This window comes from Vidua chalybeata, chromosome 14, assembly GCF_026979565.1.
Source record: "Vidua chalybeata isolate OUT-0048 chromosome 14, bVidCha1 merged haplotype, whole genome shotgun sequence".
Classification (NCBI taxonomy): Eukaryota; Metazoa; Chordata; class Aves; order Passeriformes; family Viduidae; genus Vidua; species Vidua chalybeata.
In genome coordinates, this window is record NC_071543.1 from 608,280 (window position 1) to 636,145 (window position 27,866).

At 48.1% G+C, this 27,866-nt stretch overlaps 2 protein-coding genes across 4 annotated transcripts; one reads left to right on the forward strand and one right to left on the reverse strand.

Annotated features, from left to right (window-relative positions):
* On the reverse strand, window positions 1–7,082 carry SNX12 (sorting nexin 12). Of its 2 annotated transcripts, none has more exons than XM_053955419.1 (4): window positions 6,609–7,082; window positions 3,319–3,414; window positions 2,250–2,374; window positions 1–1,791 (listed from the first exon to the last, which is right to left on the reverse strand). In XM_053955419.1, exons 1-4 carry the CDS (start codon window positions 6,747–6,749, stop codon window positions 1,689–1,691), a joined length of 465 nt encoding a protein of 154 aa, XP_053811394.1. In that variant the 5' UTR covers window positions 6,750–7,082; the 3' UTR covers window positions 1–1,688. The 2 variants fall into 2 exon arrangements, with proteins under 2 accessions (XP_053811394.1, XP_053811393.1); XM_053955418.1 differs by lacking the exon at window positions 6,609–7,082 and adding an exon at window positions 4,878–5,090.
* On the forward strand, window positions 5,876–27,437 carry FOXO4 (forkhead box O4). 2 transcript variants are annotated; one of them, XR_008433357.1, is made up of 4 exons: window positions 5,876–6,482; window positions 16,815–18,047; window positions 22,047–22,167; window positions 22,290–27,437. XR_008433357.1 is itself a non-coding variant. In XM_053955416.1 (3 exons), the coding sequence occupies exons 1-2, from the start codon at window positions 6,099–6,101 to the stop codon at window positions 18,027–18,029; spliced, it is 1,599 nt and encodes a 532-aa protein (XP_053811391.1). In that variant the 5' UTR covers window positions 5,880–6,098; the 3' UTR covers window positions 18,030–18,047; window positions 22,290–27,437. The 2 variants fall into 2 exon arrangements, 1 of the variants encoding a protein (XP_053811391.1); XM_053955416.1 differs by lacking the exon at window positions 22,047–22,167 and having other exon boundaries at window positions 5,880–6,482.
* The last annotated feature ends 429 nt before the right edge of the window (window positions 27,438–27,866 follow it).

Consider the following 27,866-nt stretch of genomic DNA (forward strand, 5'->3'; position numbering starts at 1 on the left):
TTGGCTTCACAGTGGTTTAATGCGAACGGCACCGGGACGTTACACTGGACAGGGTGCAGATAACTGGATGGATGGCAGCCCCGCGCGGGGCAGGGGAAGGAGCCGCGCCCGAGCGCGACTGGCGGCAGCGGGAAGCGGGGACCGAGCCCCTCCGAGGCCGCGGCCGCCTCCACCGGCACCAGGCTCCGCGCTGCCCCACGGCCCTTCTGGGCCGAGCCAGCCCCCGGAGCAGCTCCTTCGCGCTTTCAGCGACTTCTCCCCAGGAGCCACCTCTCGCCCAGCAGTACCAGTTCCTCACCAGAAAACAGAGGAGAGTAGGGAGGGCCTCGGGGACTGTGCCTGGCAGGAACGGGAAGGCATCCACTGTAGGCCGGTGCTCCAAGAAAGGCTCAACTGTGCCACAACAACGTGACCAAGCACTTATAAACCAGCCAGCCTAGACCTGCAGAGCCCCCAAGCTGAGGCCCAACCTCACTCATCACAGCTGCGGCAGCTGGGGGAGCCTCCACAGGACACTTCTGCTGCAGCAGGTCACAGCCTCATTGTCCCCTGGAGCTCTGAACACTTCCCTGACCAGTCGTATGTTCTCACTTTCACACAAGTGACTGCCTAGCTCACTGCAGAACAGGGGAGAACACACAGAGCCACTGCCACTTCTCCTGCTTCATAAGCTATGTCTAACCTAGGACTGACTGCCCATTTTCTGCTGTCCCTTTCTGGAGAGGCGGCCTCACTCCGGGCCCCACTGCTGGGCTCCTCCAGTGGCAGCCAGCACAGATGCATCCTACAGCTGCTCCTACCAGCTCTCTCTTGCTGCTCCTCCTCAGCCAGACAGTCTGCTCCTCCTGGCTGCTGGGGCCCAGGATAAGGTCACTAGGCTCAGCAGAGCAGGGTGCTGCAGGCAACACCAGCCCAGCAGCCCATGCTACAGCAGGCTGTGGTGTTTCTTAAACTCTGCACCGATGCATCACAGCACATGTGGCTACAGCCCAGACTATCCCATCCTCCACGTGCCAAATGGCCCAAAAAGAGCATCATGAGAGCACATGGGATGGAAACCCCTTGAGCTGCCAGCAGCACCTTAGAAAGGAGGGGGCACGAATACACCAAATAGGTCTGTAATGCAGGAGGCTGATAGCGAGGTTTGAGTAGGTGTTGGGTCTCAGCACTTCCAGACAGTGAAGAATGGGGGTTTCATGCAGGGTGAATGGGGTGGATGACAGACTGACACAGCCAGGCACCTACTCACTGGTTTGGATAAACCTTACTAAAACTCTAATACCTGATATAATCACTGACCAACATGACAACTGCTATTCTTCAAAGTGTCCTGCAGAGATGCTTGGGGCTGCACAGACAAGGGAGTGAAGGTCATCTCATATCTTCCTGTACAGGGAGAGAGGCAGCTCCTACACCAGAATACCATTAGCAAGTTCCTGCTCCACACCTATCCACATCTGCCCCTAGAGGTGGGACAACACACTCAATTGCATAAATCTTCACATCTTTAGGCCACGACCACAGCCCAGTAGAACAAACTGCTGCCAGTTACAAAAGAGGAAAATACTGAACAAACTGGGAGGTTCAAGAGAGGAAAAGCTGGTTCAGAGAAGACAGATTTAGTGTAAAAATAAATGTCATTTTTGCAGGAGGGAGGGTGGAATGGAGGAAGACAGTGCCAGGTGCTCCTACTGGCGCACTTTCCCTGGGACGTAATTCCTATCAATAGTCTCCTCTTGCAGGAACATATGTAAGCAGCGCTCGTTCTGTGCCAGTGGGTGTCCAGCAATTCTGGAAGAAAATCAGATGTGGAGGTTAGCACAGCTGCCTCCAAAACCCCCATGCCTCTGATATGTGCAGGAGGGAGTCAGGCAGCCAGCTCAGCACAGCTGCACCGTGCTCAGCCCAAGGCCATGCATCGCTCTGCAACAGGACCAGTAAGAGGTGCCTGAGCACAGGCTGCTCCCTTCCAGGCCGTGCCCTGAACCAACAGTACCACGCTGGCGGGTCTCTGTAGCAGAGCTGTTCTGCTAATACTCACTACACTCTCAGGAGAGAGCACAAAGCACAACCCCCACTTAGGGCAGGACTTGTCCCAGTTCCAGTTTCATTACATGGCTGCAGGCACCACCCTCGAGCACTGGCACCTGCCAGAAGCAGGTCAAGACTCAAGACTCTCTCACAGTCAACCCACGGCCTAGCAACAGCTAAAAAGGCAGCACACAGCAAAGCCAGGACATCAAACTTACTTGTTAATAAACTGTTCTAGGCCCTGTCTCCGCTCCTCAATGAAAGACTCCTCAAAGATGCCTTCATCTCCTCGGAAGGGAAGCTGTCGTTTCAAAGCTTTTCCAGGCAGTGGTGGCACTACAATCTGAAAGCACAGAATCACCCCATGAGCAGAAGAGCCACCTGCAAGCAGATAACCTTTGCTGTCTGATGCTCATCTCCAGTGCCATCACATGGATAGAGCAGAAGGTGCCCACTGTCAGAGACTGGCTAAGTTTCATGTCTCTGAGCATTCTGGGATGCTTGGCAAGTGCCTGTGTGTATGTCTGGGAGGGGCAGATCAGCTCTTGTGAAGGCGAGACAGTGAAACGCTCCACCCCCCCAAGGCCAGCATCTCAGGCGGGGCAGAGCTGTTCATCAATCACACCCCGTGGGCAGTGCTAACCCAGCCCCTGAGCGACCAGAAGCTGCACCTTGGGAGGAGGCCACAAAGGCCCTGGGGCTTAAAAGCCCCCATCAGGGAGTTCTCTGGCCCCTGCATTCTCCTGGGGTTTCCACCTCACCCATGCTGGAACCCTAGGAGTTGGTAGCTATGTGTGCTTTTCTCTATCTTTTCTGTCTTTCTCTCTCTTCTAATTGTCTTTTCATGGAACTTTTTTGGTAACATAGCAACTTAAGGTTTTAAAGGTTTCACAGTTAAGTAGGATAAGTTTATGCTAAGCTAATAGTAAATTAATGCTAAGTAATGTTATAATAAGTGTTTTCTAAGTGTATTTACTGCTTTGCCAAAATTACTTAATTTTCTCTATTTTTGCCAGTAAACTTTTGTGCATTTGTGACCTCTTGAGAATATCTGGTTTGGATTTCTCCTTGAACCAAAGCAGAGTAAAGTAACCTCAGTTTAATCCCTGGATTTAAATGTCTGGGGTGCAACATCCACCACCACAACCTCAGTTTAATCCCTGGATTTAAATGTCTGGGGTGCAACATCCACCACCACAGCCTCACTTCTGGGAGTCTCAAAGATTATTGCTGCAACTGTTCCCACACCCTGGCTTAAGGAATAGGGAGGTCTGAGCCAGGCCTCACCTTACTGTCTCGTTCCAGCTCATTCTTCAGCCACTCAAAGTCGCTGTATCGTCTCCTCACACACGACTCCTTCAATTTGAAGATGGGGAGGTTTGTCTGTAACGAAGCAAAGCAGTTTATCTGCAGGTTGCTCTGGAAGCCACACATGTAACTGAAACCTGAAGCTGCAGTGAGAAAAATCAAACCTCCTGAGGACGCATGATGGGAACACTCAACTTCCTTATTCAGGACAGCACAAACACCAAAATCCTTCAGATCCATGCAAGCCAGTCTACTCCGTGCCAGCCATTCCCTCTCCCTTGAGTGACCATTTCTGGAACATGCCCCCTTCCCAGGGGCACACACTGGAACAAGTGCTGACAATACGATTGTCAGGAGAATGATTTCCCCCCCCACACCAAGTTTACTCCATTTTGAAGTGATCTACAAGAGAGTTTCGCAGCAGCCTGCAGAGCAAAAGAATATCTGACCTGACACTGGCATCTCCGTGGAAGAACTAACTGAGGAAATCTTGCCCTAGCAACTGTTCAAGGCCAGACCTTATCTACAGTCTTCTCCCAAAACAGAGCACCTACCCTAACAGGCTTTTCGTGCCCATCTTGTGTCACTGGAGAATGGTGCAGCAATTCCTCACATTTCTCCCCTGACACCAGAGTCCAGCAAATGACAACTGCATTAACTTTACCTTTACCCCATCAACACAGCCTGAATCGTTCCAGGAACTGAGGTAGCAAAACCTTCTGACAGACAGCACTCAGATATTACTGCCGCACAATTAACTGTGTTATTATGAGGTCTGTGAAATAAACCCAGCTGCTTTCAGAGCATCTCTGCAGGTTTCAGTGGGTCTAAGAGGTTCCCATTGCCACCTGCAGGCTGATGGGAGTCAAGCACCAGGAGAAAAAAGCAAACACCAGTTCTTCTGAAAGGCGGAGGAGACGAAGCAGTTAAATCACGCTATAAGCAAAAGTGAAACCAGCACCACAACACATGCTAAAGGGACCTTGTTTTAGGGGAAGCTCAGTTTTACTTTTCCCATCTGTCAGACGCAGAGCTGTGAAGGGGTCCCCGCTTCAGCTCGTTTAAGGCCCAGTGAAGAGAACTCTTGCTCAGCCTGCTATGCACGCTCCCAGCTCATGGGCTCTTGGTAGAGCAGCCAGCATGCAGTGTGAGCAGGTCCCGGGTTACTGCCGCCCAGCTCTCCGCCTCAGCTAAGCAGCTCCTGCTCAGTAACCCTGCTCAGCAACCACCCAGCGGGGCTCTACAGAGGGAACGCACGCAGGAGCCTGCTGAGGCAGCGCGTCCCCGTCCGTGCGCGCCCCAGCCCCGCCGGCTGCCGAGCGAGCCCATCAGCTCTGACCTTGAGTCTCGCAGGCTGCTCGCCCCAGCCCGGCGCTGCCCGGCGCTTCGCCTCCTTCCGCCCCCCCCGCCGCTCAACAGCGGCACCGCTCCGGCCCTACCCGGCCGCCGTCCCTCGGCCACCGCGTCCCGAGCGCTGCCGCCCCTCCCCGGGCCGCACACCGGGCAGCCCAGCCCCGCAGGCCCGACGGGGGCCGCACCCGCATGCGGAGCTCGTAGCTGGTGTATCTGGCGCGGCCCATGCCCACGGTCTGTGGGTTGAAGATGTCGATCTCGAGGAAGTTGCTGGGCGGCCCGTACGCGTCCGTGAGGTCCTGCGGTTTCGCGTTGAGGCGCCGGGTGTCCGCCACCGCCGCCTCCGACATGGTGGTGGTGCCGCCGCCCCGCCCGGCTCGCCCCGCCTGCTACCGCAGCCCGCCCCGCCCGCGCATAGCAGCACGGCGCCCGCCCGCCGCCTACATAAACCGACAGCTATCCAGGGTTCGGGGCCCTTCGGCCGCCACCCCGCCCGCACGCCGCGGCACGAAGCCCGCACAGCGCCTGCATAAAGCGCTAGTTATCCAGGGTTCGGGGCTGCTCCGCTACAGCCGTGACAGCGCCGCCGTGCGGCCGCGCCCTGCATAAGCGCAGAGGGTATTCAGCCCGCGGGGCTCGCTCGGCCGGCCCCGGAACCTGCATGGCAGGCTTGCTCCCGTCGCCGGTCCCGCCCGCGGCCGGGCCCCCCGCGGGACAGGGCAGAGCCCGAAGCGGAGGCGGCCGCCTGGAAACCGGGACGCGGGGCCAAGAAACATTACACAGGGACTGCAACACACGGCGTCTGGAACATAGCCAGCCCCGGATGCTGCACAGCGCGGGGAGCGCGGGGCCCCGGAACATGGTTGCCGCAGCTCTGACGGGCAGATCGGGACGCAGACCCGTCACGCCTTTACGCCAGGGAGTGTCCCGGAAATAGGCTCTCATCCGTGACGGGATGGCGGAGGGAGCAGCGCTCTCGGCCCGACCCGGAGTGCCGCGGCATGCTCTGAGGCGGGCGGAGGAGCTGCGACCGCCTCGGGGCTGCTACCGCCACGCCACTATCGCCTCTCTGCCATCGTAGGGGGACGAGGCCCGCACTGGGCCTGGCAGGTTATGTAAGCGCGGCCCGCCGGGAGCTGTAGGCACATCAACGCACCGCCTGCCACGCTCGCCCGTACTGGGACGCGCCCCGCCTTCCGCCGCAGGGGGAGCTGGGTGCCGTAGTCCGCTGACCGCGCCTGGCTGCCTGCTAACGCCCCAGCGGGACTACCGCTCCCGGCGTGCCCCGCGCGCGCAGGCGCGGGGAGCGGCGCTGCTCCCTGGTAAACACAGCAGCGCGGCGGCGGGCCCGGGGCGCACAAAGGGGTGGCGGGTCCGACACTCCCGGCGGGGCTAAGGCGGCGCCCATGGCGGAGCCGGCTGGGGCCGCGGCGTCGCCGGACATCGATCCTGACTTTGAGCCTCAGAGCCGCCCGCGCTCCTGCACCTGGCCGTTGCCGCGGCCCGAGGCGGAGACGGGCGGCGCGGCCGGCGCGGCGGAGGAGGGCGCAGGCGGCGCGGCGGCGGGGCCCGGCCGGGCCGAGGGGGCGCGGGCGGGCGGCGCGGCGGCGCGGAAGGGCGGCTCCCGGCGCAATGCCTGGGGCAGCCAGTCCTACGCCGAGCTCATCAGCCAGGCTATCGAGAGCGCCCCCGAGAAGCGGCTAACGCTGGCGCAGATCTACGAGTGGATGGTGCGCTCCGTCCCCTACTTCAAGGACAAGGGTGACAGCAACAGCTCCGCTGGCTGGAAGGTGCGTGACGGGCCGCGGCCGGGGGGGGGGACGGACCTTGTGTGCCGGGGCCAGGCCGGGCGAGGAGCGGCTGCGGAGGCGCCTCCCCGGTGCGCCGAGCCGCCCCGCCGCCCGCTCCACGCTCACCTGTTGCTGCTGCTCGTGTGCAGTCAGGGCGGCGGTGCCAGCGCTGCGGGGCCTGGGCTTCAGCTCTGCTGAAAGCTCCGGCGCCTTCTCACACCCAGCCCTGCGTGCAGCCGGAGCAGCTGCTGGGCATGGTTGTGGCATGACCCTGCGAGGCTGCCCCCTGCGCTCGTCGCCTTTAGGAGCTTTTCCAGGAGAGAAGGGAGAGTCGTTCAACAGGCTGTGTCCAAGGTTCCGTGCAGGGTAAAGCCTCGGCCGGAGGGTTTTTAATCGCAAGGCCGCAGTTCTTCGTCACGTGACTGTGTTAAAGCGCAATATAAATAACTGTGTCATAGCAGGCGTGCTCGGCTTTCAAGAAGGTCTCTTGAAAAAGGGTCCTGTTTCCAGAACCGTCATGGGGGCCTCTGCTGCAGTTTGGAAAAGGGAAAGCAATATTCTGCTCTGAAGCCTCAGCAGTGTCTCTCTCGTTCTGGAAACAGGTGTGTGCAGGGCTGTGTTAAAAGAGCTCCAGACTGTTTCAGTTCTCTGCCTGTGGCGACTTTGTGCTCCCTTATTTTTAATCTAAAGAATTCCAGCAAAGAAAAAGGGAAATGTAAGAGCTAGCTTGCAAAATAGCCCCTCAGCCTGTCCTGATGTATCGGAGCAGACGCCACGGAGACTGGACTCTGAAGAGTGTGATCTGTTGCTCTCTCACTACAGCCTGGAATTACACTCTTGTTTGCAGTATTTATTAGCAGCTCATCCGTGCTGCAGTTCTGCAGGAGGTTCAGCCAGCACGGTTTGGGGCTTTGGGCATCCGTGACTCCAGCCACGTGCTCCTCTGCTTGTCTGACTGAGCAGTAGGTGAGGACAGAGAGTTAATTTCAGAGAGTAAATAAATAAATAAATGTCTGTTTCTGGTAGCTTGGCTTTCAGCTGGCTCAGCTCTCTGAAGTGGCACACCACGTGGTGGTGTGAGTGCAAACATTCTCTCCAGAGAGTAGAAGCTTGGTGAGAGGGATGCAGCTGTCACAGCTTGGGCTGGCACATGTCAATACAAAACTTATCACCTTTCCCATTTATCACTCACTGACAGTTCCTAGAGAGTGCATCTAGTTTAACTAATACGGATTTTTTTCTGTTCTTTGTATGTGTAGGTTGAATTCTGCATACTAAGTTCTGATTTGGGACAGTGCTTGGGTTTTGGTGTTCTTAGTGAAGAAAGATAGTTCTTGTTTCCTCAGGCTGGGGCTTCTCTCTTGGTCCTGCTGCTCCTGCATGCAGTCATGTTAATTTAACAGAACTGGTGTGTTTTCTTGTCAGGAATATGTTTGAGTATCTGTTTGGTAGTAGTGCCTGAGATTAAAGCTCAGTGTGCTTTCTGAAATGCTCCCCAGATACTGTGGTGAAGGTGGAGTATAGTGAGATGTCCTGCTGGACTGGATGCTGGAATAAGTACACTTCTGGCTTAATCCACTATGGCTTTTCTTTTGTTATATCCATTCATGTGTAATGGGACCATCAGTCTTTGGTTTTACTCTGTGTTTTAATAATGTGTCACTTTTGGGACATGTACCAGTAGATTTAAATTCGGGAAGTTCACTTTGAGAATTTGTGCATACTCGAGAATGAGGTTCCTGGTCAGATGCTGTCGTAGCTTTTCTGTGATTGACTTTTTAGTGTGGTCTTTCAGCCTGGGAACAGACTAATTCTGGCTTTAGAAGAAGAAAAAGAAATTTCTTGCCAAGAAAGATGAGGGCGGGCAGAACAACAACAACTGTGGTGGGACTCAGCCTGTCTTATGATTAGGGCAGTTTAAAGCTCTTGACTTTAACCAGCAAACAGAAAATCATGATAGAAATACAATACATTTTCTTTCATGCTTACTCGCAAAATCCAGTTGGCAGAGCTTGGCAGGACGTGTGACCATGGAAGTTACTTTTGTTACGTGGGTTTGCAAGAGGTTTTGTTTGTTTTACTGACATTAGTCTGTTTGCATTCAGATCCCTTAAGTGAAGAGAAGTCAGACATTTACAGTTTTACAGATGGGGAGTCAGTCAAGTCAGTTCAATTTGACTTTTGTGGACTTGAAGCAAAATTAATAGGTGCATATTTAAGACAAACTGGATAAACAAAAGGCATGTCTTCACTTGAGGAATGGACATGTCTGTTTTGTTTTGTTTTGTTTTTTTTTTTTGCTTTATTCTTGTTATTTTTAGAGCTGTGAAGCTCTGTTTGCATGTTTTGGGGGTTTTTAATCTGTAAAGTAAAAGAAAAACTTACTGCCTTAGAAAAACTTATTGTCTTAGCTTTAGTGATTTCTCAATTTGAATGATTTTGCATAAAGGCAATAAATGTGAAGCTGCTGTTAAAGATCGCTGTATCATTTTGATGCCTGTTAAGATGGTTGGTACAGCTCTGGAGTTCTGGCATTTCTGTCTCGTTTGGACAGAGCCAAACTGATAATACATTTTATTTGTATGTAGTGCAGTTAAATAGAGAATTTTGATTAAGTAATTAAAAGCAATGTGTCTTTAAAAACTCTTAATCTACTTTAGTTACTATAAACCCTATAAACTCATTGTTGTTTCCTGATTAATTTAGAGCTGCCCTACTCCACTGTACAATTGGGGGAAGTGCAGCTGTTGCAGATTGCCAGGGTGTAACCTCCATGAATTCTGGAAGACTCTTGTGTTTTCAAGGAAGATGGTGTTGGCTGTTCCTAAAGTGCTTCGAGCACTTTTTAAAGGACAGATTTGCCGTGTGTGCAGTCTGTCCTTTCCCTGCAGGAATTCAGTTGAAGTGAAGAATTAACCAGTCTGCAAGGCACAAGTGTCCTTGTAGGGTGTGTTGTGGGGCTTCTTGATAATCCTTCCCTGGGTGCTCTGCAGGATAGTCTGGGTATCTGTGGGTACGAGGATAATTCCTTTTGGTTTTGAGATTACTTGCAAGAGGAAGGTGTTGAGGGTTTTGAGTAAAGTGCATAAACCCTGCAGAGAAGCAGTTTGCACTGGTTTTTACATCCATGAGTATGAGCAAATTTGACACAGTGAGGAACAATATGAAGGACTCATCATTCTTAGTGAAACAAACTGTGTATTCTCCCCAAGCTCTTGTCTTTTCCTTTGTAGGAACAGAATAAATTTTAAAGCTGTCCTTTTCACCCTCCAAAAGTGTGTCACTGAAACAAAAATCAGATGTCTCCTATGTATCTATGTATGCAACATAAAGAACAAATTACTCTGCACTATTACACTAATTATGGGGAGCTGATGTCATATCTCTGCCTCCTGGTACTCCCTATTTATTTCAAATGTGTGCACGGATATACACAACATATGTACGCTCATACACATAGATATGTACATATATGTGTGTGTGTGTACATATATGCAACAGCTCAAGGAGCTGTATTATGAATTAAAAATTACCAAGTGTTCTGTTTATCTAAAACAGATGTCTAGCTCTTAATCTTTGTTAAAGTGGGCAGCATTTTCCATTCCAGCCTTGGGTTATGTGTGTATTGCATGTAGTTGATATTAAATGTTGACCAGATGGATCAGGAGACCTGGCTGAGAGCTCAGCCAGAGTCACTTCAGTGGCTTTCAGTGCCAGCTCCGATGGACCCCAGCCTCTCCCAGAACTGTGGATATCAGATCTCCTGGCAGAACACGTGCAGAGCTCCCTCAGGTTGGAGCAGCTGCTCATCCTGTGGCCCCCTGAAGCTCCTCCATGAAAGAGAATAGGCCAGCAGACAAAAGGAACCCTGTCCATCTTTTGGACTATTTCTGCTGTGCTGCGGCTGGTAGATTCTGCCAGGCTATCTTTATGCCTTGCAAATAAATTCCAGTTCAGTAGATACAAAATCGTGTGAACATTAGTTTTGGCAAAGTTGAAAAGATTATTATTTATTGGTGTGCTGACTATCAGTCAGACAACTTTTTTAGTTTTTTCTAAAGTCAGATCTGCAAATAAGCAATGATAAATTCCTAAAATAGGCACATTTGCTGTTTCTTTATAGCTGCTGGTATGTCCCTGTATCATTTAAGATTATTTCTTTTTGCTCAGATTCGTCAAAACCTTAGGTTCTTAACTTGAACCGCTAAGGGGCCAAATCATTATCAGGAGAACTTTCTTTAATTTCACTAAGAATCCCTTTACCTGGGTGGGAACATCTGGTGGCAGTGCTGGGTTTACTTTGACTTTTGGTAATGATAATTGCAAGATACAGGATTACAGAATGGTTTGAGTTGGAAGAGACCTTAAAGATCATCTCATTCTATGTCCCTGCTGTGGGCAGGGATGCCTTCTAATAGACCAGGTTTGCTTCAAGCCACATCCAGCCTGGCCTTGAACACTTCCAGGGATGGGACAGGCACAGCTTCTCTGGGTAACCTGTGCCAGGGCCTCACCACCCTCACTGGGAAGAATTGCTTAATATCCAATCTAAACCTGCTCTCAAGTTTGAAGCCATTCACTCTTGTCCTATCACTCTACACCCTTGTTAACAGTTCCCCTCCTGATTCCTTGTAGGATTCTCCTTTAGGTACTGAAAGGTTGCAGTGGTTTGAGAAGATGATCAGAATATTTCCCTGTGTTTCCTCACTGAGCCAAAACTGAATGGATGCCATAAACCAAAAGGATACGTAGAACTTCAGCTCAGATACTTGGCTCTGAGCAAAGTGTAATTCTGCCCAACCTTCAGCCTGGGGCAGGTTTGTGCATAGGTGAGGCACAGTGTGGAGTCTGGGGGTGTGTCTGCTGCACAGAGCCACTGACCTCAGTCTCTGAAGAAAGGCTGCTTTCTGTGACTGTCTTGAGAAAGCCTGTAGTATTTATTCCTAGGTTCATGTGCCTGAAAGGATACAATTCCCCATTAAATATTCTGACACTAAAAATGAAGAAGTATGTGTCCTAAACTGAATTGGAATAGCGATGTCATTGCTGTCATCACTGATACATCATTTAAGTCCACCTGCTCTTTAATGGTTTTGTAGGTGCTGCTCACTGTTAGTTTTGGTTTATTTTGGTTTCTTGGCATTTGCTTCCTTGCAAAGGGGAGGGAGGGTCTGGCTGTTTGAATCCAGTATAGCTGAGGGTGGGTGGAAACTGCTGGACTCTTGCCATTACCTCATGTGGCCCAAAGGCATTCCTGATGTGCTTAGTCCTGGCTGCAGGGAGATGTTCCCTGTCCCAGCTGCTGACAGCCTAACTGGGTTTGCTTAAAGCAGGGGGGAAACAAAGAACAGAAGCTAAATGAGGGTTGTTCAGATGCCATACTGAGGAGTCCATGATGGAAACCTGGTGAACACAGGTGGATGTTGTCCATCATCTTTCTCTTACTGTATTTTACCTTTTAATCCCAGTAGTCCTTTAATGGCCTGGCCACAGCGTGTAGTCTGGCATGGGTGAGGTGGGAGGAAGGCAGCTAGGCATGGCAAGGTGCTGTGAATGGGAGAATGTCAGAGTGCTGGGTGTGGAAAATGAGAGGCTGGTGGCAGTGCATAGAAGTAGGGCAGTAGTGCAAATGTGGGGTCACCAGGTGTCCTGTATTCCAGGTGAAAAAAAATGGATGAGTACTCAGCTGTGAAGAGGGCCAACCATCACAATGTAGCAACTTATATTTAACCCTGCTTGAAGTGACACTAATAGGCCTTTCTTGTTGTAATGCACTGAAGAAGCATGAAATACGAGAAAAAAATTTTTAAGCCTTGTTGAGTGTTGTTGTTCCCCTCAGAAGTCGGGAAAAGCTTGTCTTTTGATGAAAATTCATCTACTTCATACAATGCCAGTCAAATTACTTGAAGATTTTGCTGCTACTCTTCCCTGCTCCTTGCCGTTTTTTTCTGGAAGGCTGCTTTGCTGAATAATTATTCCTTGCAGCACAGCTCAGTTTTCCAGGCAGTCCTCCGAGAAGGCTGTTCCTGGGCTGCTGGTATTGCTTGTTCCAACAAGTTTCTTCTGCTCTATCTAATCCTAAACAGCTTTTGTTGTGTATGCCTGCCTGTCTTGTAAATCACCTCAGTCCTTGCCTTTTAGAGAGCTATGGTCTTCTTCTTCTGGCCTCCCACTGAAAGATTACAGAAAGGAAAATGTTCTTCCTAAGATAGAGATCCCCATCTGCTGAGCTTGATGTCTGTGCTCATGTGTGCTTTCTGGAAGGGGATTGCTGGGAAAGTGTTTCAACTCCCTGGCTCTGGAGCAGTTGTTTACTTGTTGGTGCAAAATCTCTACAAGGAAGACTTTTTCCTGAAGCCTTTGGAGCCAAGTGGCTGAGACAGGCACTGACAAATACAGCAGGCGAAGTGTTCTCCCCTTGAAGCCTCCCAAGAATGCCATGGCAAATGATAATTCAGCACAGTTACAGGCCTGGCAGTGGAACACGGCCCTGCACTGGGATGAGACCAAGTTCTTTGTATGCCTCCAAGGCAGTGAGAGTGTATTACAGGCAGCTGCAGTGATTGCATACATTTTCTTTTTTTTTTTTTTTTTCCCTTCTGTCACTCATCCTTTAGAGAGTGAAATCTGATCTTCTGTGGTTTGTAGTTTAAACTACATGATGTTTCCTGGGAGAATGGCCAGGAAAGGAAGGAAACCACTGTGTCTCCTGGAAGGGTAGCTGCTCTGTCTTGTCTTTCTGAGCATAGCTTGTGCTTGGTCCTGAGTGCTCTGCTAGCATAAGCCATGCACCACTGCTGCATGGATGAGCTCTTCTGGGCAGGGCACAAGAGCCTCCTTCTGATCCTGTAAATTTCAGGTTTATGGTAGGGAACCTCAGCTGTACCTACAAAGCTGTCCAGCCCCCTGGGAAGGTTGTCAGTGGCCTTTAGTCTTCTGTATTCACTTCAGCCGAGCATTTTCCATGGTATCTGTGGCAGCTGCCCATGAGGCTGACTGAGCAGGACAATGTCTTGCTTGTGCTACCAGCTCCTGTGGTAATTCCCTGATGTGAGACCAAAGCACTGTTTGGTGCTGGGGGGGATCCACAGCAGCACTAATATTGGTGCTGGGGCAGACCTGTTTTGATGGTGAGAAGAGCTTCTGTCCTTTAACTGTGGCCAGGAGATTTTATCAAAGAAGACTTAATGTTCGGGTAACTAAGATTTAGGGAATAGTTTGCATAAGCTCCTAGCCACACTTCTGTGGCTAGTCCATATATCCTAGTTTGAAGACACAGTGGTTATGACCTAGGGAATGGTTCACCCTTCAGTGTACAATAAATGTCTCTAGCCAAACTTGATTTTTTTGCATACTATCTGTGCTTAATTTCAGACTGGTTTTGTCTGAATGTGGTTTGCAGGAATCATCTTTGATCTATGATGGATTTAGAGACACAGGCTGGCTTTTTTTTTTTTTTTTTTTGTGGCAATGCTTATCATGCAGCCCTAAGTACCACTATAAGATACCTAAATAAATAGCAATATCCTCCCCTAACTAGTGGCTGAAGATATTCCTAAGGATTTGAAGGATTCCTGCTTGCACCTCTTCTTCAGGTCATGCTTCTTTATGATCAAAGAGTTGCAGAGTCAAGACCTTGTGTGTTTTGCAGATGCTTAGACCAGCTGGGAGCCTCCCACACTGCTGAAGTTGCACATCTAAAACGTTAATGTCATCTGTATGTTTCTGGTGTGGGTTGCTTAACATTGAGAAAGGAAATATGTCAGGGTTGCCCGGGTGACTGCACTCTGTCATTTCCTCTTCTGTCAGGTCTGACTTGCAGTTCTGTGATTATTTTAGCATAATTGATCTGTCCCTGGGTTTCTCAGTGAGACTGGAGGATGCCCTCCATGTGTTAGGTGTATTGAATAGCAGGTGCATTCTGGTGCTGTCCTGCAGCACCCGGGCCGGGGGGTGTGTGGGTGCAGGTGGAGTTTGAGACACTCTGGGCTCCAGCCTGCAGCCTTGCAGGCAAGCTGGGTCCTGCAGGTGAGTTAGGGCTCGGGGCACTGTGCTGCAGTGCTGAGCTGTCTCCATTGGCTGCAGGAGAGCTGCAAAGCGATAACTTAGGCATTGCGATTTAGGTAACACTTAACCCTGTTGAAAGAAACATTCCTTTTTTTTCCTCTGCCTCCAACTACAGCTATGTGGTGCTTGACCCCTGCGGTGAGGTAGTTCAAAAAACAGAGATAAAAGAGGCAGGAAAAGTAGTTTCCAAGGAAGGATAAGGCTGCTTTCCAGTTTGGTTTGCTCTCTGAACTGGCTTATAATGTCACAGATGCTTGTGTTACGGAAGGATGAGAGTTTGAAGATGAGGAAGGAAGGAGTGGTACAGCAATTATCTGTTTCTACAGCTTTTCCATTATGTCAGTTCAGCAGTAACATGTAAAATCACTTTGAGACTGTTTTAGAAAAGGTACCAGACTTCATTATGCTCATGTGAATCCTATTCTTATTCCAAGATGTCTTATTTCAAGCTGCTTTTCAGCCAGAAATTAGTTACACAAATTGTCTCTTACGATACTCAAGATGCCATCATGAGTTCACAGGCTACTTTCAGCAGAATAAATGAAGAATTAGTGACAACTTAGTGGTTCTTATTGCTGCAGCAGTGTGCATTTACTTGGGAAAAGGGGTGGGATTCTTTGGAAATGAAAGCAGCAGCCTTGCAGGAGACAGTGCGCCAGTCTGGATTACTTGTTTCAACACTAGAAGGAAAGGAAAACTTTGCTTAGAGAAGATGCCAGGCAGGACTATTGTACAGCTATTACTGTGAACAGCTCAAGTAATAAAACTGTATAAGAGCATCGACTGACACATGTTCCATCAGGCTCTGGCTCTGCAGTCACTCTCCAATTAAGAACATGTGTATTCTTTGATACTGGTTGCAGCATGCAGCCAGTCTTCTCCAAATCCTCAACAGCCAAAGGTTAAAATGAAAGCTAAGCCAGGATGATTCTCAGATCCCCTTCAACCTCTGTAAAATCTTTCCACTTTGCCTGTATTGTTTATCTGTCTGCATCTACTTTTTTCTAGGATAGTACTTTTGGTGAGGTGGCCAAAATTAGCATGGGGAGGACTTTTCCGAGAGGAAAAGGGTGGGGAGGGGGAAAGCAGCAGACAGGAAAGAACTGTGTTGAGAGTTGGTGGAAAAATATAAAAGCACAATTAATTTGTTCAGAATTAAGAGAGTATGCATGAAAACTGAAGGTTGTTATATAACTTAGTTAATATGAAAAAGATGTTGTGCTTGGACCCCTGTTGTGTTTCCAATGCAGCACCTTTTAATGATTTGTAATTTGGCCATCTGAACAAATTAAGTGCAGATTATCAAATAAATTCATAGGCCTCAAGGGGAATTTGTGGAGGATCTGTTCGAACAATGAGATTGTTGCTTCCTGATTCTAAAATACTGGGGTGTTCATCAGTTCAGGATGAAAATTGAGTTTGATGCTGGTGTACAGACATGTTAGCTTTTGTAGTTTTCAGCAAAGCTAAACCAAAAGGAGGGAGCTGGGAGAGGCAAGGAATGTGTGTCTTACCCAGCAGAAAGATGGGAGAGGCTAAAACTGGCATGTACTGTGTGGGAGTGCAGTATCCACTGAACATCTTACCCTGTCAGGAACATGCACCAAGGAAAGCACACAGCCTCCTTGCAGAGGGAGCCTGGCAGTCTCCAGGATTCTAGGACTCTTGTTCCTTGAAGTTTCTCTCCCATTTCTCCAGTTTTGGGGTGGAGATGTTAATGGGTGCACTGAATAGAAGCGTTTTGCTATTTCTCTTCACCCAGTCTGTTGGATACTGTTATGCTCTGCTTGAATCTGACTGAAAACTGGCCATATAAACATAAAAAAAAAATTAGCCAGGCTTATGCTGGGTAAAGGGGATGACAAAAGTGTGTGAACAGCAATAGCTCAAATTCAGGTAGGCTTATGTTGAAATTGCAGGTTGTGTTTTAGAACTCGTTTACTTGCTCTGTGATATGCCTAATTTTTTGCAGATTCTGCATGGTCTTTAAAGTTCTTTTGTGTTAATATTTTGCTGGCTGAAAGCTGCTAGTTGTCATGGTAGCTTCACCCTTGATATTGCAGTGAAACATGGCACTGCTTGCTAGTGCTGCAAAGCATGTTCAGACAGAAATAGCAGGTTTTTATGGATAGCTTTTTGTTATAACTTTCTTCTCTGGATACTGTCTGAATGTGTTTAAGCTTGTGTGGTTTCTAGGTGGGAGGTGGGTCAACTGTCAGGTCCTCACTTTTTCTGGGTTTTCATTCTTTTTTTTTTTTTTTTCAGAACTCTATTCGACATAACCTGTCCCTGCACAGCAAGTTTATTAAAGTCCATAATGAAGCCACAGGGAAGAGCTCTTGGTGGATGCTCAATCCTGAGGGTGGCAAAAGTGGAAAAGCACCAAGGAGAAGAGCTGCCTCCATGGACAACAGCAGCAAACTTGCAAAAGTCAGAGGTAAAGCATCTAGGAAGAAGCCTTCTCTCCAGTCTGCTCCAGAATCCTCTGCTGACAGTCCTGGCTCCCAATTTCCAAAGTGGCCTGGGAGCCCATCCTCAAGAAGCAATGAGGACTCTGATGTGTGGAACACCTTCCGGCCTCGAACCAGTTCCAATGCAAGCACCATCAGTGCCAGGCTTTCTCCTATCCTGACAGAGCAGGATGACCTCCATGATGAAGAGCTGCTTCCTTCTCTGGTGTACTCCAGTGCATCCAGCAACGTTCCACCAACTGTGACTGAGGAGCTCGAGCTCATCGATGGCTTAAATTTGATGTCTCCCAGCTCATCTGTGCTATCTACCCAGCAATCTGCCTCGAGTGGTCAGATCCAGAGAGATTCCAGCTTTTCCTTGCAGAGCCCAAATGCGGCTGGTCAGACTTTTGGCAACTCCCTTTTTAACCCTGTTGATATTTCACTGCAAAGCTCTGTCAGCCATTTCTCTGCCCCTCAGACCTTGGAAGCTCTTCTGACACCCAGCTCTCCACCTCCAAGGGATGTCATGATGACTCAGGTGGATCCAGTTCTCCCACAGACTGGTAACAGGATGAGCAGCCGAACTCTTCTGCTTCTGGGTGGACAAGCTGCCCAGAGTAAGATGAGCTCAGGCAATCCACGAGGAAAGCCTGCAGAGCTGCAGGCAGAACCAGTTGGTGCCAGTGTTTTGCCATCAACGCTTCCCATAGTGACATCTCCTCAAAACACTGCCAGCATCACCAGCTTGAAGGCTCCAGTTTCTGCAACAACTGCCCAGTCAGTCCAGCTGGGCAGTCCAGTGCTCCTTTCATCTGCCAGCCCTGCTTCCCTGGGATTGAACCAGGACAGGCTGCCCACTGACCTGGACATTGACATGTACATGGAGAACCTTGAATGTGATATGGATTACATAATCAACAGTGAACTCATGGATGGAGGACTGGACTTCAATTTTGAACCTATTCTGCCTACTCCCAGCTATCCCAGCACCTCACAGGCCTCCAACCATACCTGGGTACCAAGTTAACTTCAGGAGCACAAAAAGGTAGGTGTAGTTGTGTAAAATGCTACCAACAGCCCTGTCTAGGATGGTTCCTGTGCCCAACTCTGCAGCAGTTAAAGGAACCTCTTTGAAAGCATGGTAAAAAGCTTTTGGAAGAGTTGTGCTCCCTTTTAGGAGGAGAAAAAACTGTTTAAAGGTAGGTGGATTTAACTTACTTAACACAATAGTGTGTTTTTTGAAATAGAGCAGCAACCTGAATGAAACTCCTGTTGTCTCCTGTCACCCAAGATGGCTCCATCACAGGACATCAGGCAGTGCCTACTGCTCTACAGCTGACATGAGAGCATGTGCTGATTCCATGAATAAAGACATCCACTGGTATATACAGAAAGGTTGAACTGAGCCAAGCACATACCGTGTTTCTATCCAGGTTATTATTATCCCTGCAGAATTCTCTAGGATGTGTAGTAGCAAAGCATGCCCGTGTCATGGCTGTCTGCTTTGGTCTGCGTGTGGCAGGTCACAGTCACTCTTATCACACCTCCTGCCTTGCCCTTACCTGGGATAGTGTCTGTAAAGTCAGGTAAGCTGGCTCAGCAGCATTAACTACCGAATTGCTTCCCATTGTTAGAATTAGGGAAATTAGGGAACAGGAGTCTGCAGTGTGGATGGAGGTGGAAGGAAGAAGGATGTGTTAGTGCTATCCCATGTACTGCAAAGCTGCCTCTTCAGCAATTTGTCATATTTGCACAGATAGAGTCAGTTTGGCAAATAGTGTATATGACGACAAGACTTAAAATATCTTGTTGAGGCAGTGACACCGTGACTTGAAACACTTAAACCAGAGGAAGTGGAAGAATTAGAGAACTGGAGCTGAAGGCCTGCTTTGCGCTTGGAACTCAGCTGATGGAAAGTGGACAGGCTGGAGCATAGGCTGGATATTGGTTGGAAAGTGGAAGCCTTGCCAAAAATATTTCCTTTTTAGGAGGCAGATATGGTATTTGTTAGTGTTGCAAATTCAACTGCTAATAGTGTCCAGCTGAGCGGGCAGAAGTAAGGGCAAAATGCAGATACTGCTTCAGCTGTGGGAAGCCCTTGAGCTTCAAAAATCATGGGGACAGAAATTGTCATCTTCTTGACCTTAATGCTCCTTCCTAGGCACCTGAGTAACTTGGAGGTGGTTTGGACCAGGTGACCTCTGTCAGTGCAGCCACTCTCTACAAGTGTCTTTGGTCTAGACAGAGTAAAATGCTGTCCTTTGAGCTGGTGTTACTTAAACTGTGTGAACATATTGATGCACCGCTATATATTGAGGTTTTAAACACAATTCAACTCCCCTTTATTCCAAGTCACATCCCACTGCTTAGGATGTCATTTCTTGGTAGTGTTCTTCTGTTTGTACCTAACAGATCTCTTTATTGTAGGGAGAGGAGGATCAGTCAGGATTTTCTGTTTTCTTATGGGACTTTTTATAGTGATGTGTGTTAACTTTGCATTTGCTGAATTACTGAATGTCTTAATTTAAAGATCTTTGGGTGAAATACAGAAATTCAGTTTCGATTTCAAAGAAAAATTTGGTTGACAAAACTATGGTGTCCTGCTGTGTTAGGACTGTTTGTGATTTAGTGACAGCGGCTGTGGCTTTTTGAGCAGTGTTTCCACTGGATATTGTTCTGAGCTGTTGTGTTGTTGATTTTGTTTGTTTGTTTGGGTTTGCTTTTTTGTTTTTATGCCATGCTAGGGCAGGCCGTTATATTTGTGGACTTTTCAAGGATGAAATATCTTTCACAGAAGTGTTTTCAAAACATAGGAAAGCGGTCCTGCACTCCTGGGCCAGGTAGACAAGACCTCTTTTTAAAGCATACCAGGTATAGATTATTTTTTAGGAGTGTAAAGCAGAGAAGCTGAGGAATTATTTATCAAAGGATAGGATCTAGTACTGTTGAAAATGTGGATATAATCAAGTGCTTAAGAGGGAGAACAGGAGCTCTTGAAAGCAGGGTATGTGTCTTGTTCCATTTTATATTCTATGTGAATTGCTTAATCAAAACAGAGGAGCTACTGATGTTAAAACCCCTGGATTTTCTTTGTTCCACACATGAAGTTGAGGTGATCCTTTCTGGGAAATGTGCTGGGCACGAAGGAGTGAGATCTGGAACAAGTTCTGAGCCACTATTGTGTTTGAGCAGAAAGCGTAGCTCCCATGTGCCTCGGTGCTCTGCTCACAGCAGTGCTGCCCCAGGAGGAGAGGCCACACCCTATCAGTGTGCTTTGCTTCAAGGCTTTTATTCTGTCCTTAGACTATGTTTGCCTTTTCTGAATTTTGCAAAGCTTTTCTGTTTTGCCTGTATCCTGGAGTCCATGGAATGGGATGAGGAGGAGCTTTTTCCCCAAAGGAGAGCAAGTATTGTGCAAAAGGCTGCCCAGACAGAGGTGAATCGGGTTTCTAGCAAAGGGGGAGCAGGGCACATGTGGAGAGAAATAGGAGTGTTCCTGGGAAAGAAGGCAGAATGTTTTCTCAACGAGTTACAAAACCAAGTGAGCTGCAGACATCATTGTCTGTAAGGAGGTCAAGACTGTGCCAGTTGTCCCTTACTGCAGCGAGTTCTAGGATCCCTGTTTGCAAATCACTGTTCAGGGAAAGCTGTATATTGCTCTGGTGTGGCAGGCATTTTTCCTTTCATATCCTTTCTATTACTGTGCTTTTCTCTATGTTAAATTCACATTGGCAAAAGCTGGTCTTAAGTGATCACTAACATAAAGCTGTTCTGAGTAGTTCCTGTGGGCTTAACTGGTGGCCTTCTAGGTCAGTTATGGGTGTAATGCTGAGCAAAAGCTGTTTATCAGTTAATCACAGTGATCACATTCTGATTTGAGCAGCCAGAATGAAAGTGAGCTGGGGAAATATTTCTCTTTGTAGACAAGAGGATATCTTAAGGAAAGAGTACTTAAATCTTATCTGCAGCACTTGGGAAGATAGGAGCTAGTTGGTGTTACCCTTGGTGCTCAAAGCTCCCATGATTTTATCCTCTTCTTGCAAGTTAAATGCCAAAGAGTTTGTCCACAGCTTCACCAGGAGTCTGTTTGAACCCTGCCTGTGTTTCTTTGCATGGAGATTAGAGATCAAACACTGAAACTTTGTCTCTGCCCAGCAGTGATGCAGCACCCACAAACTAAGCTATTAGCCACAGAGGAAGACAGGATAGAAATAGAACTGCCTTTTTTTGTAAAGTGCTATCATTTTTATCTCATTGGTGAGTGTAAAATCCATTTACTATTTTGGTGAATATTAGTTAATTATTGCTAGTTATTCAGTTAGACTCCCTATAGCTTCACAGTCTGGAGAACTCTTTATCCCTTGCCCAGTTTGGTCTGGATTAATGCTTTTCTTGCTCTGTCGAATTCCCTTTGCTCCAAACGTTGGATTTTTGTCTGACAGAACATAAATAAATAAAACCCTCATAAACTTGCAATTTTCCAAAGCAGCCCATTGCTCTGGCTTCTGTTTTAATTTACTGTCTTTTCTTGTTCGGGGCTGATTCCCTCTTGTAGTTTTTGGTTTTTTGTTTTTTTTTTTTTCCTTTTCACGGGTTTATTTCATGCTCATTGTTACTGAATGCAGCTGATGGGATGCCCTACATTTATCCTGTTGTTTTGCCTTTCAAAGTGGATCCTATACCTACAGTGGTGGTTTTACGTCAGTGTCCTAAGTCAGCTTAGACTTATTCCAAGGCTTGTTTGAATGAGTTGTGACAGCTTTATTGAGGTGAGGCAGAAGATCTGAGAAGAGATCTTGAGACTTTTGGGGGATTGAGTTATCTAAAAATGTGTAATTATTTGGAAGGTAGAGACAGGATTTCTCTAAGTGGGTGAGCATAAACAGTTTGTGTGTGAGCTTTAAAAGTCTCTTTTTCAGTCTTTTCCCTGCCAATTAGTATTTATGGTTGTTTAAGGTGAAGAGTAATTTTCCTCTTCCCTGCTACTTTCCTGCAATGCCTCTGGGGTTGGCAAAGTCCTTCTTTAAACATCCTTATCTTGCAGAGCTTTGTTGGTGCTGTCAGCTTACCGGAGGAATACTTACTGCTGACCTTTCTGTCTCAGTCATACTCTGAAGCTTGGAGCTGAGCAATTGCATCCTCCACTTGACTCTCTGTTGATCAAGGTCTCTTGTGGTCTGTTGGGTCTGTAGGGGCAGATTGGTAGTAATTAACTCCTTATCTATGCATCCAGGATTCCCACTGAAGCAGAGCTCTAACCAGTCACTCTTATTTTTCTTCTTCCTAGTGTCCTTCAGGGTTCTGACTTCACTTCCCACCCCAGCAGAGAAAAGAATGGAGCATGTTGGATTCAGTTTCCCTGCACATCATGCCTTGGGCAGAAGGGGCTGCCCATCTGGGAAGAAGGGGCAACCTGGATCTGGCTGCAACAGGAAGAGTTTAAAAATAGTAATCCTGTTATGTGCCATGGCTCTTCCTACAAACCCGACCCTGCCTTGGACCACCTGGAGAAACCCATGTCCAAAGAGGAGCCCTGGTAAAAACCTCAGCCAGAAGACTCTGTGCCAGGCAATAGTGTTTTCCTGTGTGATGAGTTGGGTGTGCTGGAGGAATCTCTCACTGGCTGTCCTCTCTCTGCCACGGCAGAAAGTCTCCCAGTGCCTCAGACTGGTGGAGGGCTGGCTCTGTTCTTGCTTGGCTTGCCTCACGGGGCAAAGTGGTTGGACTCTCTGATTAAGCCACCAGACGTGCACTTGGTATCCCACAGACTCGCAGAGGAATTGGTGGGAGCCTGCTGGGAGAAGCCCTGTGGGAGAAGGGTGTGCTGTTTCAGGGGTTGGTTTCAGTGTGCCTATCACTGGAGCATCCATCACTGTTCTGCAGGGAAGGGTGGTTGTCGTGGTATAGAAGGCTTCCAATTGTCCCCCTGGTTGGAACAGGAGGACACTGAGTTTTTCACTGTGCCAACTGAGCCCCATTGAATCAGAAGCATGTTTTGAGAAGTCCCTATGCTGTCCTCAGCACTTTCCTGATACACCAGGCTGCTGTAAAATAAGCACAGGTGCTAGTAGCTGCTTTCTGGGACTTAAAAACATTGTTTTGGGTTTGTTTTTGATCTGTCTTGCTACAGCAGCAAAATGGAAAGCCTGGGTGTGGCCTTAACAGAGCCCTGGTTGCTTTTCAGAAGGGCATTTTCTATAGATGAAATATTTTTTTACTAATCTGGGAACTTTCTACAGTGAACATGAAGCCAATGTAATGTGTGTCCCTATTATGCATCTCTCCATCTGAGAAGGTAACAGTGACAGACTCTTTTTCAGAGCTGTATTAGGAACAAACACATTTGATGTCTGATGATGTATATGATTGAGGGGAAGGAATTGGCAGGTCCCCGTGGTTTCAAACCACTGTGGGGAAGAGTTGTACATTATTGTAATCTATATGTAAAAGTAGGTGCAAATTACATAGAAGCTTTTCTAAATCTTTTTAAATATATATTATATATTTTAATTGAAGAACGAGATTATTGGATAAAAAGAAACAAAACACATTTGCTGCATCTGTCCCCTTCATACCAGATAACACTACAGTATGGGATGGGGCAGGCCTAAGGCATTTTGGGCCAAGAAGCTGAAAATGCTGGGAAAGTGGAAAGGACACGGCCCTGTAACTGAGGAATGGCTGCTCTCCCCAGAAGAGGCAGAGGGAAGGTGCCTGGCAGGGCAGTCAGCCACAGCTGCTCAGGCTGGGCATTCCTGCCAAGCCAAGAGCACAATGGAGGGAATGCTAATCATTAACAGTGCTCCTTCTCAGCTAATCCCTGAGTGACTGGCCTGCAGCTGATCCACAGGACAGATTCCCTAGTCTGCTGAGGAGATGGTGTGGACTGGATGGTGCTAGATCTGCTGACACTCTGCATAGCCCTTATGGAGGGCATGATCAGTTGTATTTGGTAGCTCACTTTGGTTTCTGAGGGTTTTTGTTTTCTTACTGAAGCTTCTGCTGCTGCTGGGGAACTTGAAGCCTGTAGGCTCACCCTCAGGGGTCCACCTGGGATCCTGTTCTGTCTCTGTATTCTTGCAGAGCAGAAATTAGGGGTCAAAAGACAAATTCAGAGCATTAGTGGCATCTTGCTGTCACTGTTTTGGTGTTTGCAGTGGCAGGATCGGTGGGAGGCATGGTGCTTTCATGGTCTTCCGGTAGCTTTGGTCTGGCAGAAAGACTCTCCAGTCCTTTTTGAAGGTGGCTTCAGTTCAGAAAGTTTCTATTATGCAGCTACACTGTTTCACCAGCTCGTCTGCTCTGTTTTCATTTTCATTTGAGTGGAGATTGGAACAGGAATGATTGCCTTGTTACCTCCAACAAGGAGTCTACAAAAGTCTTATCTACAGCATGCTATGCCATCAAAGCCTTGAATAGTTCAATAACCTTTGTTTTGGAGGCTGCCTTCATGGCAGACCTCCCAGTGATGTTTCAAATTTACCCACAATCTACATGTCTGGCCACGCCTCATTGTAACAAATAAACAAAAAAGCAGCTCCTAAACTGGGATCCCAGGTTTGCACATTTGAGGCACGGATGAACATTCTCATTGGAGTTACTTCATTACACAAGTGGATAGATACCCTTCCACAACACCTGATGGCATGTGCCACGCATAAGAATCAGCCATTCTGAGCTGTAGTGAACAGACTGGAGAGATTTATGTTATTTGGCACATAATATGCTACCTTGTTAGCTTGAGTCCTGAAGGGAACTTGATCCAATGATGTGCAGAGCAAGTTGAATGGCTGCCTGTGATTCACAGCCATGTAGCAAAGGACGAGACACCAGTATGTGTGGTCATGTTAAATGTGAGTCTCTGGCTCATTTCCCATGAAAATGGGACCCAAAGCAATAGCAAAGACAGTATTAGTACCCAGTGGTTCAGAGCAGAAGTGCACGGTGAGCTGTGTTGGGCTGGGTTATCTGTGGGAAAGGGGCGCTGTGTGCAGGCTGTTACAAAGCGTCCCTTGAGTGGCGGCCCTGGGAGCTGGCCTGATCTCTGCCTGCAGGCACATCTGGCACAACCTCAGCTGCTTCGTGTCCTTGGCCAGATCCTGCTGAAGGAGGTGCAACACCAGGGCTCATCGTGGTTAGTGCTCTAGTGTGAGTTCAGAGAGGACCCTGTCCTTTGAGTAAGGGATAGAGCACATAACCTATTTTTTCCCACATTCCCCTGGCCATACTTCTGGAGATAGCACTGGAGATGGGGGCACCTCTGGAGTAACAGGCTCCTAGCAGTGACATTTCTGCCTTGCTGCAGTCTGTACAGGTGCTTTGTGTCTCTTCAGCACAGCAGGAGCTGTCAGTGGCTGAAGAAGCTTGAGAGTGCACTAGTGCTGAGAATGGTGTTCAGAAGACCCGTGGAGTGCTCAATAAACCATGAATGTAACGTTGCAGGCTCAAGCAAGCAACTTATCTTCTTTTTTTTTGGGTTTAGCAGGATAGCTTGTATTGTGGGCACAGAGGGCAGTGATGTAGAGAATTTGGGAGATCTACAGACACTTCATTTTCATAAACCTTGAGCTTTTTTAGCCTGAGATACTTCCTCATAGGACACAGGATACTCTGCAGTTCCTAAACTGCTGCTTGCAGAAAGGCTCTACCTGGCAAGGGGTTGCTCAGTACTTGTCCAGTTTTTTGTATTCTTGCCCAAAGCGTTTGCTACTTGCTGCTACTGGAGCCCAGATAATGTCTTGGTGGCTCTTCATGCTGCATTAGCACCACAGGCCCCATACTTTGGGCTAGTTTTTGCTCTAGTGAAGGATTGGGGATTTTGAGACCAGCTGTGAGTGGGGTGAGACGGGAAGGGGCCAGTGACATGGGGAGTGGTGCTCCTGGATAAGTGCCTGAGGGGAGTGGGCAAGGGCCTCTTGGCATGAAGCATTACTTTATGCTGTGTTCCTTGTCCTCACTGAGCTCAGGCAACAAGTTTCTCCATCTTCAGAGGATCAAATGCCATCTTACACAGCATTGAAGCCACCATGCAGCTCAGGGCCACAGAGGATTCAGGTAACTAGGCCCATAGAGCTTAGTATGAGGCAGACTTGTTGCTTTTATTTACTCTTGGGTTTAGCAAATTGCTTGAACTTTCTTTATAATTTAAGCATATTTTACTTCAAAGCATGTACTTCCAGCTTCATATGAGAGCTTGGAAAATTGGAATCTTCTGGGAGCCCTTAATTTTCCTTGCTGGTGTGTCTAAAAACATGTCATCGCTATCCTGTGCTGCTTTAAAAACAGCAGTCAGATCATCCTGATGAGAGGAATGAGGCATTCCAGAGCCTGGATGTATTCATAAACAAGAGTCATAATAGAAGCAAGTAGCACTAATCAGCTTTTCCAAAAGAAATGCCTAGAAAGCTTTTATGTAGATAAGAATTTATTAATTTTCTTACTTAGTTGCTTATTTATAGCCACGTTCAAATGCTTCAGGGCTAGCCTTGCTCCAGGATTGAGTAACCTGTGTCTGGTGCCATGGGTTGGAGTGCCTTGGGAGTGGTGTCCTGGACTGTCAACAAAATGTGAAAGGGACATGAGCATGAACAGAGAATAGCTTAGGGCTTGCCTCAGTTGCATGTCTAATGAAAAAGATGTTCTGATTAATGTGGGGAAAAGCAAGCAGGGGTGACTTCTGAAGCCTGAAAGATCTGTCCATGTGAAGGTTTGGAGCATGAGCTAACCCATCACCACACTTACTTGTCCTTCAGGAAAGGGATCCCCTCTCTTCCACTGGCGTGTGTCTCTCGCTGCACCCTGACATGTCTGTAGCTGATGGAAAGCCGTATCTGATGGAATCAAAATCACTCCTAATACTGTGGTGTGAAGCAGGGAGCAAAGGCAGCAGAAGCTGAAGGTGTAAGAGCTGACAGTTACTTTTATGGTTCTTTGGCTGAGGCAGTGTTATGGTGTGTGGGAGAAGGGGATGTTCTGGGACACAAAAAGAGCCCTCGTTGCTTTTTCAGAAGGGCAGTGGTGTGGGACTGGTGGTGTGGGGCTCCCCAGGGTGTCTTGAGAGGTTTGGCTATGTAGAAGACAGGTTATTGTCCTGAAAGCAGCTGCCTTCATATGGCACTGGGGTGGTTCTGTGAAATGGTGCTTCCAGCACAGTGGAGTCTTCACCTGGTGCAGTCCCAGGAAAGGTTTCTGCATTGCTAGCACAGATGTCTGCTGCACCACTACCTGACATCGTTTCCACCACATCCCCTGTGCACTCTTCCACCTATTTCTCACAATAATTTTTTTTTTTAAATAAACCTCTGCTTTTGTTTGCTCTCTGTAGCAGTGTAACTTCTGAACCATTACAGGCTTTGTTACCATCTGTGCTAGCAAGACTGTAGAGTGTGCTAGACTAGGGGGGAATGTTTGAAAAATAAAAACCTGTAATACTCTGCTCTGTGTCTCATCCAGTTTGTTTTGTTCTTATGGCAAGGGCCAGCTATTTTTCCTTACCCTTGTCTTCTTTCCTCTGCCATCCTCACCTGTTAGGGCCCCCACCAGTGGAATGCCCTGTAATTGCCCAGAGGAAGAAGGGTTGCAGTGTGACCACTCACAAAGTCTCTGGTGTGCTCTGCAGTGTGTAGAGCCCCTTGTTACAACTTGCTGGCAGTGCATGGGGCTCCATGGGGTGCCAAGCCTTAAAACTGACCCTGGGGGAGTTTTAAATCCTGCAGGTCCAGTCCAGAGTTGGTTAGCCCCTTCATTTCTTGCCTTTCTAGACCTCAGTGCTAAAGGTGACTCTGTTTTGTATAGCTGCATTCAAATATCTTTGTGTGTCAGCAGCAGTGGTGGCAGGTAAGGAAGGAGAGAAAAACGAGGGAAG